This window comes from Vespula vulgaris, chromosome 12 (genome assembly GCF_905475345.1).
Source record: "Vespula vulgaris chromosome 12, iyVesVulg1.1, whole genome shotgun sequence".
NCBI classification, from domain to species: domain Eukaryota; kingdom Metazoa; phylum Arthropoda; class Insecta; order Hymenoptera; family Vespidae; genus Vespula; species Vespula vulgaris.
In genome coordinates this window covers 5,208,976-5,223,746 of record NC_066597.1, presented here as the reverse complement: position 1 = coordinate 5,223,746, position 14,771 = coordinate 5,208,976, and the positions used below count along the sequence as shown (strand labels likewise).

General features: G+C 30.7%; 1 protein-coding gene across 1 annotated transcript; it reads left to right on the top strand.

The window, feature by feature from the left end:
• The first annotated feature begins 238 nt into the window (after positions 1-238).
• On the top strand, positions 239-8,994 carry LOC127068204 (uncharacterized). Its single transcript, XM_051004020.1, has 4 exons — positions 239-379; positions 8,397-8,602; positions 8,667-8,774; positions 8,853-8,994. The coding sequence occupies exons 1-4, from the start codon at positions 239-241 to the stop codon at positions 8,992-8,994; spliced, it is 597 nt and encodes a 198-aa protein (XP_050859977.1).
• The last annotated feature ends 5,777 nt before the right edge of the window (positions 8,995-14,771 follow it).

Below are 14,771 nucleotides of genomic sequence, written 5' to 3'. Positions count from 1 at the left end.
CATATCGTTGAACGCGAACGGATATACATTCATATATAGTATAGAAGATATTTATATACATATATTGCCAATATTGTTATCATTATTATTATTTTCGTTTAACGTTGCGAAGGGACCCTATGTATATGGGTCGTGGCTAACGAATGATATCGTTTCTCTTTTTTCTTTTTTTCCTTCTTTTTTATTTTTCTTTTTTCTTTTTGATTTTATGTTTAAACTTTGTGTTTAGTGATCCGAGATGACTGTCAGTCTGCTCTTCTTCTTTGTTTTGGCCAGTCTTCTTGGATTATCATCCAGCCAAATCGATAAGGATCTAAGAGAAAAAAGAAACGTTTTTTATTCACCTCCACTTCTTTATCCTTTTGGTGGTACGATAAAGGTAGGTTCTTTTATTTAATATTCAAGAAATAATAAATATAATTATTATCGAATTTTTTTTTCGTCAGTCAAATATTCGATTAAGCGTTCGAAATTTATTTTACAGTTAGTCTGAAAAAGGGAGTAAGAGAGAGAGAGAGAGAGAGAGATTGAATAACAACGATGATATCCTCTCTCTCTCTCTCTCTCTCTCTCTCTCTCTCTCTCTCTCTCTCTCTCTCTCTATCTATCACTCTATCTATCTATCTATCTATCTAACCTATCTTCTTCGTTTTGTCTTTTAACCTCTTCTCATAGCAAGGGCGAATTACGAAAAGAGTACGAGACGTCGAGAGAAGAGCGGATACGAAATTTAATTTTCCTCGTAGTTTTCCATATAAATATAACTCGATATTACGTCGTATAATCGAGTAAACTCTGTTAAGTTCTTCGTTAAAGTAAAACTCTGCTTTCGTTTCCTACGAGTCAGTAATATCTATGCCTTTTTCATTCATCTTTTTTAGTTCAAATAAAAATAAAAATCATTTCAATGATCGATTTTTATAAACTCCTCTAACAAGGTACCGAATCTAGAAATTTAAAAAATTATGAAATTATGAAAATTAAATAGAATTAGATTAAAAATACTTATCAATATTTATTTTAAAAATCCTTTTGTATATATGGATAGATGTCATTGTTTTAAAGCAATAGAATAAAAACGAATAAAAATATCGTCTAAAAAATGGCAGCAAAAGAATAGCATTTTATTTCAAATAACACTATATATATACGCGAAATTTCACAATTTTTGACGTTTCTACAATCATTTTGTTTGTAATCATTTTTTTTACAATATATATATGAAATATTTTTATCCATTTTTATTCCGATGATCTGACTTTTTATTATTTTCTTTGAATCCGTAGATCAATCGATCAATGAAAATGACGAATAGTCCTTTTCAACGTAGAAACCACTAAAATGTTAAGCTTACTATCATGAATATTCTTCTTATTAAGCTTTCTATTATCGTGTTAGTGGGAAACATCGTGGAAATTAATGGCTGTGAAAATGTAACGTCGATTCTCAACTCCCTCGCGAGATTGTACCTCTCTTTCTCTCTCTTTTCTTTTCACGTCTATTTCTATTCGTTATGATGAAAGGGCTCTTTTCGCTCTTCAAGGAGCGCTCGTTTGAAAAACGCACTTCGTTCGTTTCGTTTATGGATTAGCGCGATTTATTTCTCTTCTTCCTGTTTTTTTTCTTTCTTTCTATTCTTTTTATACCAAAGATAAAAGAAAGCGCGAGAATGATATATCGGGGGATAGTGCGTACACTTTTCGTTGATACCAAAAGATAACAGAAGAGAGAAAGATCCGTCATGAAATTTCCGCTTGATAGACCGTTTTCGTGTTACATAAAATATGATCGATGCTTTCGTCCACTGTGTTTCGTTCGTGCAATAGTAGCTTGATGTTTAAAATGGATTCCAAATGCTACTTCAATGTTTCAACGGGTAAACACGCGATCAATCATTTTGCTAATATTCCAGGAGACTCGAATAATGTGGCTCGATAATAATAGGAAGGATGCATGAAACGTTACCTGGAGAGCGCTTAAAATGGATAGATAGATTACACGAACGATTGCTATTTAAATAAAAAATAATCAAATATATAGCGATTTGCGTGTGTGTGCGTGTGCATATATGTATGTGTGCGATAATGAAAATGTATTTTGTGATTTACATATCTTGATGCAACAGCATCGCTTTATTACTTTTCTCTCTTTCTCCCTTTTTTCTCTTTCTCTCTTTTTCTCTCTTTCTCTCTTTTCTTTTCTCTCTTTCTGTTTCTCTCTTATTCTGTATCTCTTTTTCGCTTATTATTGTAAAGGTAATTTTTTTTTTTAATCCATTATTACGTTCGATCAGATTTGATTTTAATTTGACGTAACATGGAAATGGGTTTAATGGGACAAATTTACTTTCATATCAACCCAACGCAACATTTTCTTTCTATATTAATTCCAAACGAATGGATCGAAATAACACGTTCCTCGTCTGTTCGTTCCGGGCTGTTACCTTAACGATAAACCTAAATACAAAGTAGGACGAGTGCTACTTTGAACGAGTTTCTTTCGTGAAACAGAGAGAGAGAAAGAGAAAGAGAAAAAGTGAGGGATAGAAAAAAAGAGGGAGAGAAAAAGAGAAAGAGAGAGAAGGAGACAAAAAGAGAAAAAAACGAAGAAAGAGAGAGAGAGAGAGAGAGAGAGAGAGAGAGAAAGAAAGAGAGAGAGAATGATCTCGTTGAACAAGGTTTAAACTAGCTTGATCAAGCGCAATAATATTTCAGATACAAACCAGTAAGTACTTCTATCGGTGTTTAGTTTTACCCGAGTAAACTTCACATGCAGAACAATTTATGTTAAATTCTCACGAGGAGATATATCGTGTACAAATTTCATGTTACATCCACAAAACTATTATACTTAACTTTGGATCAACGTTCTCTGTTGGAATCCTTTGATCGCGTGAGAAACTTAGCAAGTTCTAGAATAGCGTAACGCTTTTCATTTTCAATTTCGTACCTCGTCGAGTTAAGCGAATTTGTAGAAAATAGAGAAACTATTTAAAGGAGAAATGGGCTAGATGGAGGGGTGCTAGACAAAGCAATCTCTCTTAGAGATTGCCCTTGGAGGTAGTATATGTGTATATCGAATTGTCGTAGGAGCATTGTATTTTTATTATCAATATCAGAGTTAAAAAATACGGCAGCTTCTAAGAAATATTTGCATTGTAAAATTATAATAAACGTTCGTGTCGATAATAATGAATAATTAGAAGATAGATTCTTAGGAAATGGATAACGAGTAATAGATAACAATTAATAATTGATTAATAATATTTTTTACAAATGTACTATATAATCTTATTTTATTCGTTATTATTGTTTAACGATTATTTAAGAGAGAAAAAACTTCTTGCAAAAGCTTGACCATTTTAAAACGAAAAATTATCCACAGTTGATATCATTGAATTGTAAATGACTATGCCAATATGAAAATGCTCTACTAGTTCAGTATCTTACTTTTTATTTCATTTTATTTTTTTATATACGTATATACACAATAAAGTCATACAAAAATGTTCCATTCAGTTCGTTACAATTAAAATTTATTAAAATAAATAATCATAACGTTTCGACCGATCTCATTAACCTCCTTTTGCTATGTAACCCTTTCAAAACAAGAAGGTAAATGAAAGAGAGGAAAATTTACGAAACAGTCTTGGCGAGGTCGAACTTTCGTCAGAGAAAGAAAAAGAGAGAAAGAGAGAGAGAGAGAGAGAGAGAGAGAGAGAGAGAGAAATAGAGAGAGAAAAAGAAAAGAAAAGATGGAAAAGTCGAAGTTGTGCGCGTCGGCCGTTTACATTAGTTCGGGCTGCCTGATTGCTGCTTCCGGAAGTACGGTAAGAGAGCAAACACGATGTATTCGGGTCAATGCGCGCATGGCATGGAACGACGGCGAGTGTAGTTTGCCAAAGTATAATAAAAAAAGGAAAGAAATTGACATTGATTGTTTGCGTCGTAATTCGGCCGCGCGACGCGTTTCGTGCTCGCTTACCGAGTATTGCAAATATTTGAAAGTTTATTCTCTAAAAGCGGCTAAACGCGAAGAAGAGAACACGTAGATTCGTAGTACGTACACTCGTTTATATGATGTAAGCGTATGTGTAAAAAAAGTATTACTAACGTTCTATCTCACGAAATTTAAAAGAGTTCTATGGACATTTTTTTTCACCTGGCAAAGGACTCTTTCTGTAATGTCGTTCTCGTAGATAAACTCTCTCGTAGAGAAACTTAATAAAAGTATTATACGAAGAAGAAAACATAATGGTTTATTGTTGATCAAGAATTAAGAATTAAGAAAGAACGAAATTATTATTTGAATAAACGAACTAGAAAATTGTTCGCTAATAAAAATGACTTATTCTTGGAATGAATCACTAATCTGATATTATTATAAAATCATCATTTAATTGTATTTTAAAGCTTCTTTTTCTTTTTTTTTATTTATTTATCCAGTTAATAAATATATAAACTTATATTCGAACAAATTAAGTAAAAAGTGTATAAGCACTGTGTTATTAATACGAGATTAAATACGAGATAAAAACTGGTAATTATTGAAAAAATTATGTATTATTTTAATAAAAAGTTTAGAGAATTTGTAAATTGAAGAAATTTCAAAAAAGTAAATGAACAATTGACTGAACAGTTAACTATTAACGAGTAATTATTGAATAATTATATATTTTAATAAAAAATTTTATTAGAAAATTTATAAATTGAAGAAAGTAAATGAACAATTGAGCGAACAGTTAACTATTAACGAGTAATTATCGAACAATTATATATTTTAATAAAAAGTTTTATTAGAGAATTTGTGAATTGAAAAAATTTCAAGAAAGTAAATGATCAAATGACTGAACGGTCAACGGTCAATTTCGGAAGGTGCGAGCATTGCTGTGAAAGCGAGTTTCCTACCATTTGTCTTCCGATTCCTTGGAGAATACCACGCCTCCGTGTAACCTCCTTCCCTTTCTACTTCCTTCTCTCTAGGAAAATTTAAATTCCACACGGGTCCAAGTCGGTAGTCGAACGTAACGAAAACGGTGCACGCTGTGCGATTTTCGCGCGAATATCTCTCGAAAGGTTGGAAAAGTGCGGAATTAGAAAGAGAAAGCTAAGAATGGCGAAAGGTATTATTGTAGTACAGTTCGTGCTGATTCAGAAAATCAATAGGGTATTTTACGTAATAGTAATGAAAACAGTCTTCGTAAAATCATTAATACCACATAAGTACGTGCTTACGTAGATATATAAATCGATTATTAAATATATATATAATAGTAAAAGTAAAATAATCACAATGGTAAAAGGATACTTTGAATTTTCCTTCAAAACTTTTCTATAGCAAGAGAAAAGAAAATCAAATTCTATTTAAAGTAATATCAATGACCTTTATGAATATTTTAAAAACTATAATCTTCGGATAAAAGTTTTAACTTTTATTTTACATGTTAATTTCTTCGAATCAAACATATTCTTCCGGAGAGATTGATTTCTATCGTCAAAAGTAATTTAGATATTCATATTTCCTATTTTAGATGATTGACTCTATATATATCTAAACGGACTAACTTTATACGCGCGCGTGAAACTCTATACAACACTACTTTACTCTATTCGATATTCTCTATACACGATAATATGTTATACAATCTTACGATCTAGGTGAACCATTTTAGACATCCGATATTTTTTAATAATTATTAATACTTAAATTGATATACTTAAAATGTACGCTCACTTTAACGTATTATTAGTTTGCTCATTTATATCATTGCACTTATTAACATTTTCTTCATTTTTTCTTACATTATTCAAATTTTTTATTCTTATAAATATTTGTTGAAAAAATTGTGTTGAAAGAATTGAGAGGAAAAAATTAGAAAGAAATAGGAAAGGAAAAAAATATAAAAAAAACAAAAGACTAATGGAGTAAGCGAGTCGTAAAATATTTGTTATTTGATTCTCTCTTTTTCTTTTTCCTTTTCTCTCTATTTTTTTTTAGAATAGATATATATCTTGCAATAGTTGGATAAATCATAACGGAATGCACTGTTCATGATGAAAAGACAACATCAGATGCTACATCATGAAACAATACAGAATAAACATCATAGAAAAGTATGATTTTTATTCTTCGAATAAATGTTAATAATACATATTCGCATAGTAAAAGTCAATTTAATTCTATCAATTATTATCTCTAACGTAAAATCTATAATTATCTAACGTAAAGATTATTGAATTAGCTAACAAATACCGTAGAAATATTTAACATTTTATATTTATATAAATAACAAGGTATTAAGTATTGTTTTTTACTATAAATTTTACAAAAATTTCAATACTATTGATTGATTTACAATTCAATATTTAAGATCGAATAAGAATCAATCTACAAACGATATTATTTTATGATCACGACTGATTCCTATCCTACGTTTGAAAGCTAATATAGATAGGAACGAAAATAATATGGAGACGTAAAATCGTAGAGGAAATCGAAAGGGGAGGAACCAAGAAAAGTAGGAAACTTGGAAAGAAAGAGACAGAGAAAATGGAGAACTTAGAAAAGGGAGGAGGAGGAGAAATAAGGGAAAAGAAGAAGAAAGACTTAAAAGAAAAACAAAAACAAAACGAGGGGGGAGTAGGCTGGTTGAAACAGACGTGAAAGAAGGAAAAAGTTCAGGAACAAGGTAATATCTTGGGAATTACGGGAACGAATAGTGGGGGTAGGAGGAGATGGTCTAAGCGATATTCCAAAAGTTGAAATACGAAGACCACCGCGCAATGTCAAGAATGATGAAATTTCTCAGAAAAATGAAAGAAAAAAAAGTTACACGAAACAACATAATTTCACTTTCCTTTTCTCTTCAATCGTTCGTTCTTATCGTTTGACCACTTTTATGTGACTTTTTCGCAGAATTTAAAACCTTTTGTTTGCAACGAAAAGAAGAAATAAAATATATAAAGCAAGATAGGGAAAGAGAAGGTAAATTCCATATGGTTGATTCATTCATATTCTCTATCTATCTAATTTTCTTCGTCTTTATCTCTTTCATATTCTAAAAGGTTTATGTAAATGATATATTTTTCTTTGTATGTAATGTAATCTAATTTTCTTCATCTTTATCTCTTTCATATTCTAAGAGGTCTGTGAAAACGATATATACTTCTTTGTACGTGATGTTACAAACAAAAGAATTTTATCTTTCTTCATCTAATTCTCTTCATATATTTATCACTTTCATACTCTAAGAACTCCATACTGGTACTCACATATGTAGGCTAGATTTTATCAGTCTTCGAGAATACGAATGTTTTACGAGCGAATGTACTCTCTAAGATGAATCCCGGACTTGTCTCTTATGGACGCAATCCCTAGTTGCCATTGGTCAATTCTCATTTTTATCGCGAAACGTTACTTAGATCTTATGAAAATCTTTACTTTCTTTTCGTTCTTCTCCCTCGAGAAAATCTTATGTTCAATCAAAAAAATTCATAGATCGAAAGTCATACCAAAGACACGATTGAAAATCTCGATTCGTATATTTTGTAATAAACGGACGCAATTCAAAACACAGACATTAGAAAATTACCATATGTAAAAGGAAAAAGAAAAAGATACTTTTGTTGTATTTTTTTTTTTTTTGATATAATCGTACAGTGATATAAAAAGTATATGCTAGAATATTATTAAGATATGAATGAAGATTCTTATTACATACAAAATATTTGTTAAGTTATTTATCGAAATTTATTTTGTTTCAGTAGACTTATATCTTCCGCTGTATGTATTATCACATATATAAATCAAGATAATTTGATTTAATGTTTGCATACTGCAATAGTATTTTGAACAAGAACTACTTTAAATTGTATTTATATTTTAAGAATTATAAACTCTTCACAAAATAACATTATAATTTACTAATTGTTTTTCCATTATGAAATCTTATTTGTATAGAGAATATATGAATGTATGTGTACATATACAATGTACACATATATGAGTGAGTGATTGATAAATTAAATGATAGTAATATTCTTTAAAATAAAAATAAAAATTTCAAAAATATTATGTATATAGTCTTTAGAATAATTTAATTTTTGTAAATTATTTGCAAACAAAAACGATTCCTTAACAATAATACAAAATCTAGCCTATGTGAGTATCAATTAAGTATAGTCTTCTTCATAGATAAAGACCTGAAATATAGAGAAAATAAGATAAAGAAAAATAAAATTGTTCTATTTTTGTAACATTATATGCAAAGAAAAATACATAGTTTACACAGAGAAATTTCAATAGAGATCAGAATCTTGCGCGGTATACTTTTTTCTTCTTCTTCTTTTACTTCTTCCTCTTCTTTTTCTTCATAAATTGATGTGTTCGCAATGTAGCTCGTGGTAGGATTTGCAGTGCCGATCAAGCTCGCTGGAAGGATTTTGGTTTACGGCCAAAACTTTCAATTCCAATATGCTCTGCCGCAAAACGCAACGTTCTTCAGCAATCTTTCGCAAAATCGTGTATTTTCGAGACGACGTAGACACCTTGATTGGTATGGAAGGGACCTTCTTTTTAATACGTTGGAACAAAATTTTCAAAGGTATAGTATATCTTTAAAATCAAGAACAACATTTTTCTTTGCTGAAATTATATTAATTTTATAGAAATGGATTGGATGGACGAGAATGTTTAAAGAAAAGTATTTGCGAGGCTGTTGTGGATCCTTTGATAGACGAAGGACTTATAGGAGAACTTTTACATCTTTTATTAACGTAATTCAATTTTATACTTTTCAATTAAATATTTTACTTCTTGTTACTCGTTTAATCGTGCTTTATTTTTCACTATAGACCAGAACACGCTGAGGATCCATCATTTCCTGAAGATTTTCTACAAGCAGCCGAAGTTGGTAAAAGAAATAAGGATTGCTCAAAAATTTTTTCTTCTTGTCCGGATGGTCAAGGATTTTTGGATCGAATCTCTCGCGTTTGATCGCTTAAAAATTCGCAATAACGATTCTTTGTGATTCTATTTTTTAATCTCGTATGAATTTTTTCTTTCTTTTTTTCTTTTAAACAATTTGTATTATAAAAAAAATATTTACATAAATAAATCTTTTCTCAGTTACTCGTATTTAAAATGCATTAGATTTCTTAATAAATTTTCTCTTTTTCTTAATTTTATCCAACAATTTCTTAATTTTATCCAAAGCTTCCTACCTTCATCCGTACAATTTTATTTTTAATTAAAATAAATGTTATAAATACGAATTTTTTTCGTGAATCGATCTCTCTAATTAATAGAATAAATAAAATTTATTTCTACCTTTTACTGCGACTACCGTATAAAAATTGAGTAATCATTGATATTAGTTCGTTCTTTATACAATACCACAAATTTAAAGTACATACATCCAATTAGTTGTACGAACGTCTAGCTATCGCTCACTTTTGATTCGCGGCAATCAATGGTTCGTAATTCAAAAGTTCAAAAAAAAATTAAACCTCTCTTCGTATCAAACGTATATATAAGGTTTATCGATCTTTTACCTATTTTTTTTTTTTGCTCGAGTACTATTTCAACGTAACTCGACTTTAGGAGTCCCTTATCGTGCACTCGAGGAGAGCTTCGGTAGTATTTCGTTTTTTCTCGAGACAAAATTTTTTCTCTTTTTTGTTGTACCAGTTTTCGTAAAAATTTAAGATGAAGATATATTTAGAGTTAAGGATCAAAGATGCAAGTATTATATGAAGAGATTTTTTTATAATATTTAGAAAAAGTTATAAAATGATCTTTAGAGATTAAACTTAAAAATAATTTTAATTATTTTTTTTCCCTAATAACTGAAAAAATTAAAAAATATTTGAGAAACATAAGATTATCCCAAATTGAGTTAACAAGGAAATATTGATTTGGGGAACGTTGGATTCTTAATTTCGAAAAATTATGCCATCCAGTATATTAAGTTAAGGTTTTAATTAGTGTATTAAGTTATAGATTTTTAAAGATTATGTATTAGATAGAATCTTTTTTTTAATCTTTTATTTAAAGAATAACATACAAATAATATATGCTTAATTATTAAAAAACTATATATATATCTATATCTATAAATATAAAACAATGTTTATTTTATATTATTTTAAAATTAGATATAAACGAGAGACATTTTTTGTATGATTAGTTTGTTTTCTCTCATATCTACTATCGGAAAAAAGAATAAAGGACGAAGAAAATAATTCTTTTTCAAGTTTTCAAAGTCTCACGAGAATCCACAAAGATAGTACGAGAACTAGAAGATACAAAAGAAAGCTGATAGAAAAGGAAGAGAAAAAGAAAAAGGATGAGATCCGAAGGAAATTTAAAAAAAAAAGAAAAAGGAGAAAAAACAAGGAAGAAAAACTAGGAAAATGACGTTGCCATCGAAGGGTTCAGGATGCAGTAAAAGAGGAGGATATACCGATGGACGCGTTCCCCATTTGAAATTCTCTTTCGGTAGATTCTTCCTAGATTCGTTCGAATTTTCCCTGCAGATCCCCTGATTTCTCTCCGGTTTCTATCCGATCCGTTTTCGACATTCGACTCGTCGTCGTCGTCTTAGGTACCTACTCCTATCTTTCTCTTTCTCTTTCCGCTTTAAATCGATCTCCATTGATGCACCGTACCAACTACACAAGACCGAAGGAAAAATAAGAAGGAAGGAAGGAAACGAGAATGAGAGAAAGAAAGAGAGAAAATTTTTCATTTCATCGCTCCCTCTGTCACGTGAGACGGACCATACTACGTCGATGCTTCTTTTGATGTGACGGAAGAGAAAACGCAAGAATCATCTCGCTTCTATATTTCTTTTATTCTCTTGCTTTCTCTCCTCTGAAGATGGAATAGCGGAAAAATCGCGCGAAACTGTAGTACGAGCTATCGATTCTTTTTCTTTCTTTCTCTTTTTTCTCTTGTTGTAAGGTCTGCGACGAATCCAAACATGTTCGAAAATGTCAACGTTTAATCAGGAAATATTGTTTTCAAACTTTATTTGATGCAATGAATATTTAAAATTGATAATAATTTTTACCGATATCATAGAAACATTAACAATAATTGTATTTATTTTTATTCCGAAAACTTGTATACCAAGAGATTTTCTCTCGTTTACTTAAAACGTAAAATTACGAATTTACGATCATTTCCAAAAATAACAAAAAAAATTTTTCTTCGAATTTTGTTTTATAATTAAATGTGACTCGTGTTTCTAATATGTGTTGCTTTATTTTATATTTTGTGTCATGAACTAAAGATAATTGGAATACGTCTATCAAAAATCTCTCAAAGGGCGAAGAAGAGAATAAGAAAAGTCTTTAGTATATTCGAATTACATACAATGGTATTTAATAGTAATAATAATAAAATAGTAATAATATATCATAATATAAAATGATAATTATAATTATGATGTTAACGCGAATGCGAAAATAGATAGTGCAAGTGGACAAAAAAAAATTTTTTTTCTCTATTTTATATAATTAAAAGAATATATCATATAAATATTCATTCGTTACGTGAGAGAAAATCGTTTACCTTCGTGTTTGTTTATTTAATGAGAGTATTTTATCCACTATATATAAAAACGTATAAAAAAATGAAAAGAAAAAAAGAATGAAAATAAAAGAAAAAAAAAATAAAGAAAAAGTATGTCGACAATCTTTCGCATAAAATTCCTTAAAGCTTGGAAAACACCCGTTATATAAACGTTCAAGCGCATCTACGTTTGAACGATAAAATTTGTCTCCCCTCCAACAAATTTCTATCCTATTCCCTATGAATATCGAATGGGAGGTGAGTGTGAGCGCGTCCGACGCATCGCGTCTTTCATAATATAGGACGCACTTTCTCGCAAGTAACGTTGGCTCTTGCGCGCGCTCCTACACATGTAGTAAACTCCCTTAGAATTCACAAACGACTGATACGTGGCACTATATAAAGTCTGAATTATTTCTATACCTGTGAAAGCTACCATGACGTCATCTCGTTCACCTCGCTTTGCCCTTGGGGTTGGGTTTATAAATTATAGAAAGATATTATACGAATTATGTATAATGATTAAAATAGATTAACTTTTTTACGATTATTGTTGTCCTATTTTATGATTATCAATTTTTTCCATTTTTTCTTACTTTTACTTTACTTACGTTATTAACTTTTCATTCTTTCTATCAAATAGTACAAATTAAATATTTATTATATAACACGGAGAATATATTTTTCTAGATTATCATTTTGCCGATATATTGATATTCTTTTATTTCTTTACTTCTCGCAATTTATTTCTGTTTCTTGGTACAATATGGCGTTCGTGTTCATTCATTTTTATATAAGTATTACCATCTTTATATGAAAAACCTTGACGAGTTTGATCAAAGTCGAATCAACTCTAGTAGATGATAAATAAAGGAAGGAAAAGAGAGAAGAAAAGCGAAAGAAGATGTCGAAACAAATTCCTTCGTTTGATCCAGATCAAGCTTAATTTTTCAAGCGTTAGAACCGTCGATAAGAAGTAATCTTGGTAAATCCTGACGTCTGTGGAGAATCGAAATGGCGTCGAGTATAATTCGAAGAGGAAAAGATATCGTTCGTTCGTTCCTTCGTTCGTTCCTTCGTTCGTTCCTTCGTCTATTTCGTTGTTCCTTCGTTTCCTCGTTTCTATAGCCTCAAGCATTTCTTCTTCCTCTTCTTCTTTTTTTTTTTTTTTTTTTTTTTTTACTTAGGTCAACCTTCTTTCGACCGTTACTACTGTCGTTATTGCAGAGCTTCTTCCAAGGATTCACGGGTAAGAATAAAAAAAAAGAAAGAAGGCTCCTTCTGTTTCGTCGAAACTTAAAACGAGCGACGATATCACCTAAGGCGGCAAAAGACATCGAGGCAATCGGAAAGACTCTGTTCTATCTCTTTCTTTCCTTCGATGGAAGGCAATACGCGTCTCACGAAATGAAATTAATCGAAGGGAAGCAATTTCTCGAGATAGTAGTAGTAGTATTGCAGAGGGAGGTTCGATGCTTTTCGTATCGATAGTTGGGTATTCTCTGCTTGCTATAGAAACGTTTTTCAAGAATTTATTCCCGTAATTTAAAAATGAAAATAAATAAATTATTCTAGTCATATATACTTACACACACACACACATATATATCACGTATTTCTTTTATTACGATTATTCTTGACATTTCCATTTATTTCATATTGTTTTATATCCTTATTTATGTTTCCTTTTTCTTTACCTATATCTACGTTTCACATATAATATGTATTATAGTATCGAACAAAAATCACCAGGTTATACTTATTTTTTACCACTTCGTAACAAATCAGAAGCTCGTAAGGAAAAATTATTCACCAGAAGCTGTAAAGTGTGGTCATTCTTTTCGATGGAGCAATCGTTTTTCTTTCTCACTCCTTCTCTCTTTTCTCCCCTCCCACTACCACTACCTTGCCTCCTCCTTATCCTTCCTTCTTCCTCTCCACGTTTCTACGATACTTCGTGGAAACTTCCTATCGAATTTTCATCGAGTAGTACGTTTACGAACGGACACAGTCGAAGAAGTTGCGAAGGTAACTGGACTCAATCCGGAAGAAAGTTCAAGAGGAGAAGTTTAACCGCATAAAGGAGATCGGTATATTGGACTAAGTCGATGTTAGATCGATTTCTGACGTTCTTACAAGATTCTTGTACGTTTATCTTTAAAATTGTCTATTGAATATACTTTCCAAAATATTATCATAAATGGCATGTGTAATATCAACGTTGATAAAAAAGAAATTCATCTCATAATCCATTAATTATCAATTAAAAGTTTCATTCTTCCTCTCTCTTTCTCTCTCTCTCTCTCTGTCTTTCTTTCTTTTTCTCTCTTTCTCTCTCTCTCATTATAATACACATTTCTTTTTAATCTAAGGATAGATAGTAGAATTGTGGTTAACCGTGCAAGAATCAGATGGTGTCGTGGAAAAGAGGGTTGTTATAAGCGGTCTATACTAATACCACCGGCAGTACTATCAGCAGTAGTACCACCACCAGCACCATCACCACGCCCGGCCTGCACCGCGAACTGGGGCGGTGCCACCAACGCCGTAGAATCGATATCTGTTCAGCTCTTACTGAATTTTAGTCACCATGAAAAAAAAAAAAAAAATATATACTTATCTACGAGCATGAAAAGAAAATGAGAGAAAAAGATAAAAATATACTTCTTTCTTACCGGTTTGACAGTAATAAGTAATACATATATGTGTAAACGGAATCATGAAATTGAATTCTAGAAATGAGAAACGTGATCCTATGATATATATGTACATGCATATATATATATATATATTCAAATTTTCTATTATTTCTGATTAATTAATTTGTAAACAATGGATGTATTGTGAAGTTCTTTATTTATTTTCTCATGTTTTCTTGTTTATATATATATATATATAATACAAATGACTATATATCAATGTAACCATTCATATAAATATTAATTATTTCAATTACGTTGATTCATAGTTTCTTCATTAATCAATGTGACAATTATCTTGCTCTCGTATATTTTTCATCGACTCAGCTGGTAGTCTATCGTCACGTTCCTATTTCAGAAGAAGCACGCTCGGCAAACACGAAATAACAATGAACAAGTCGAAAATCAATTTTCTCTACGACAAGTCGTCTGTTCGTTTTTGAAATGAGTTAGGAAAAGAGAGAGAGAGAGAGAGAGAGAGAGAGAGAGGAAACAGAT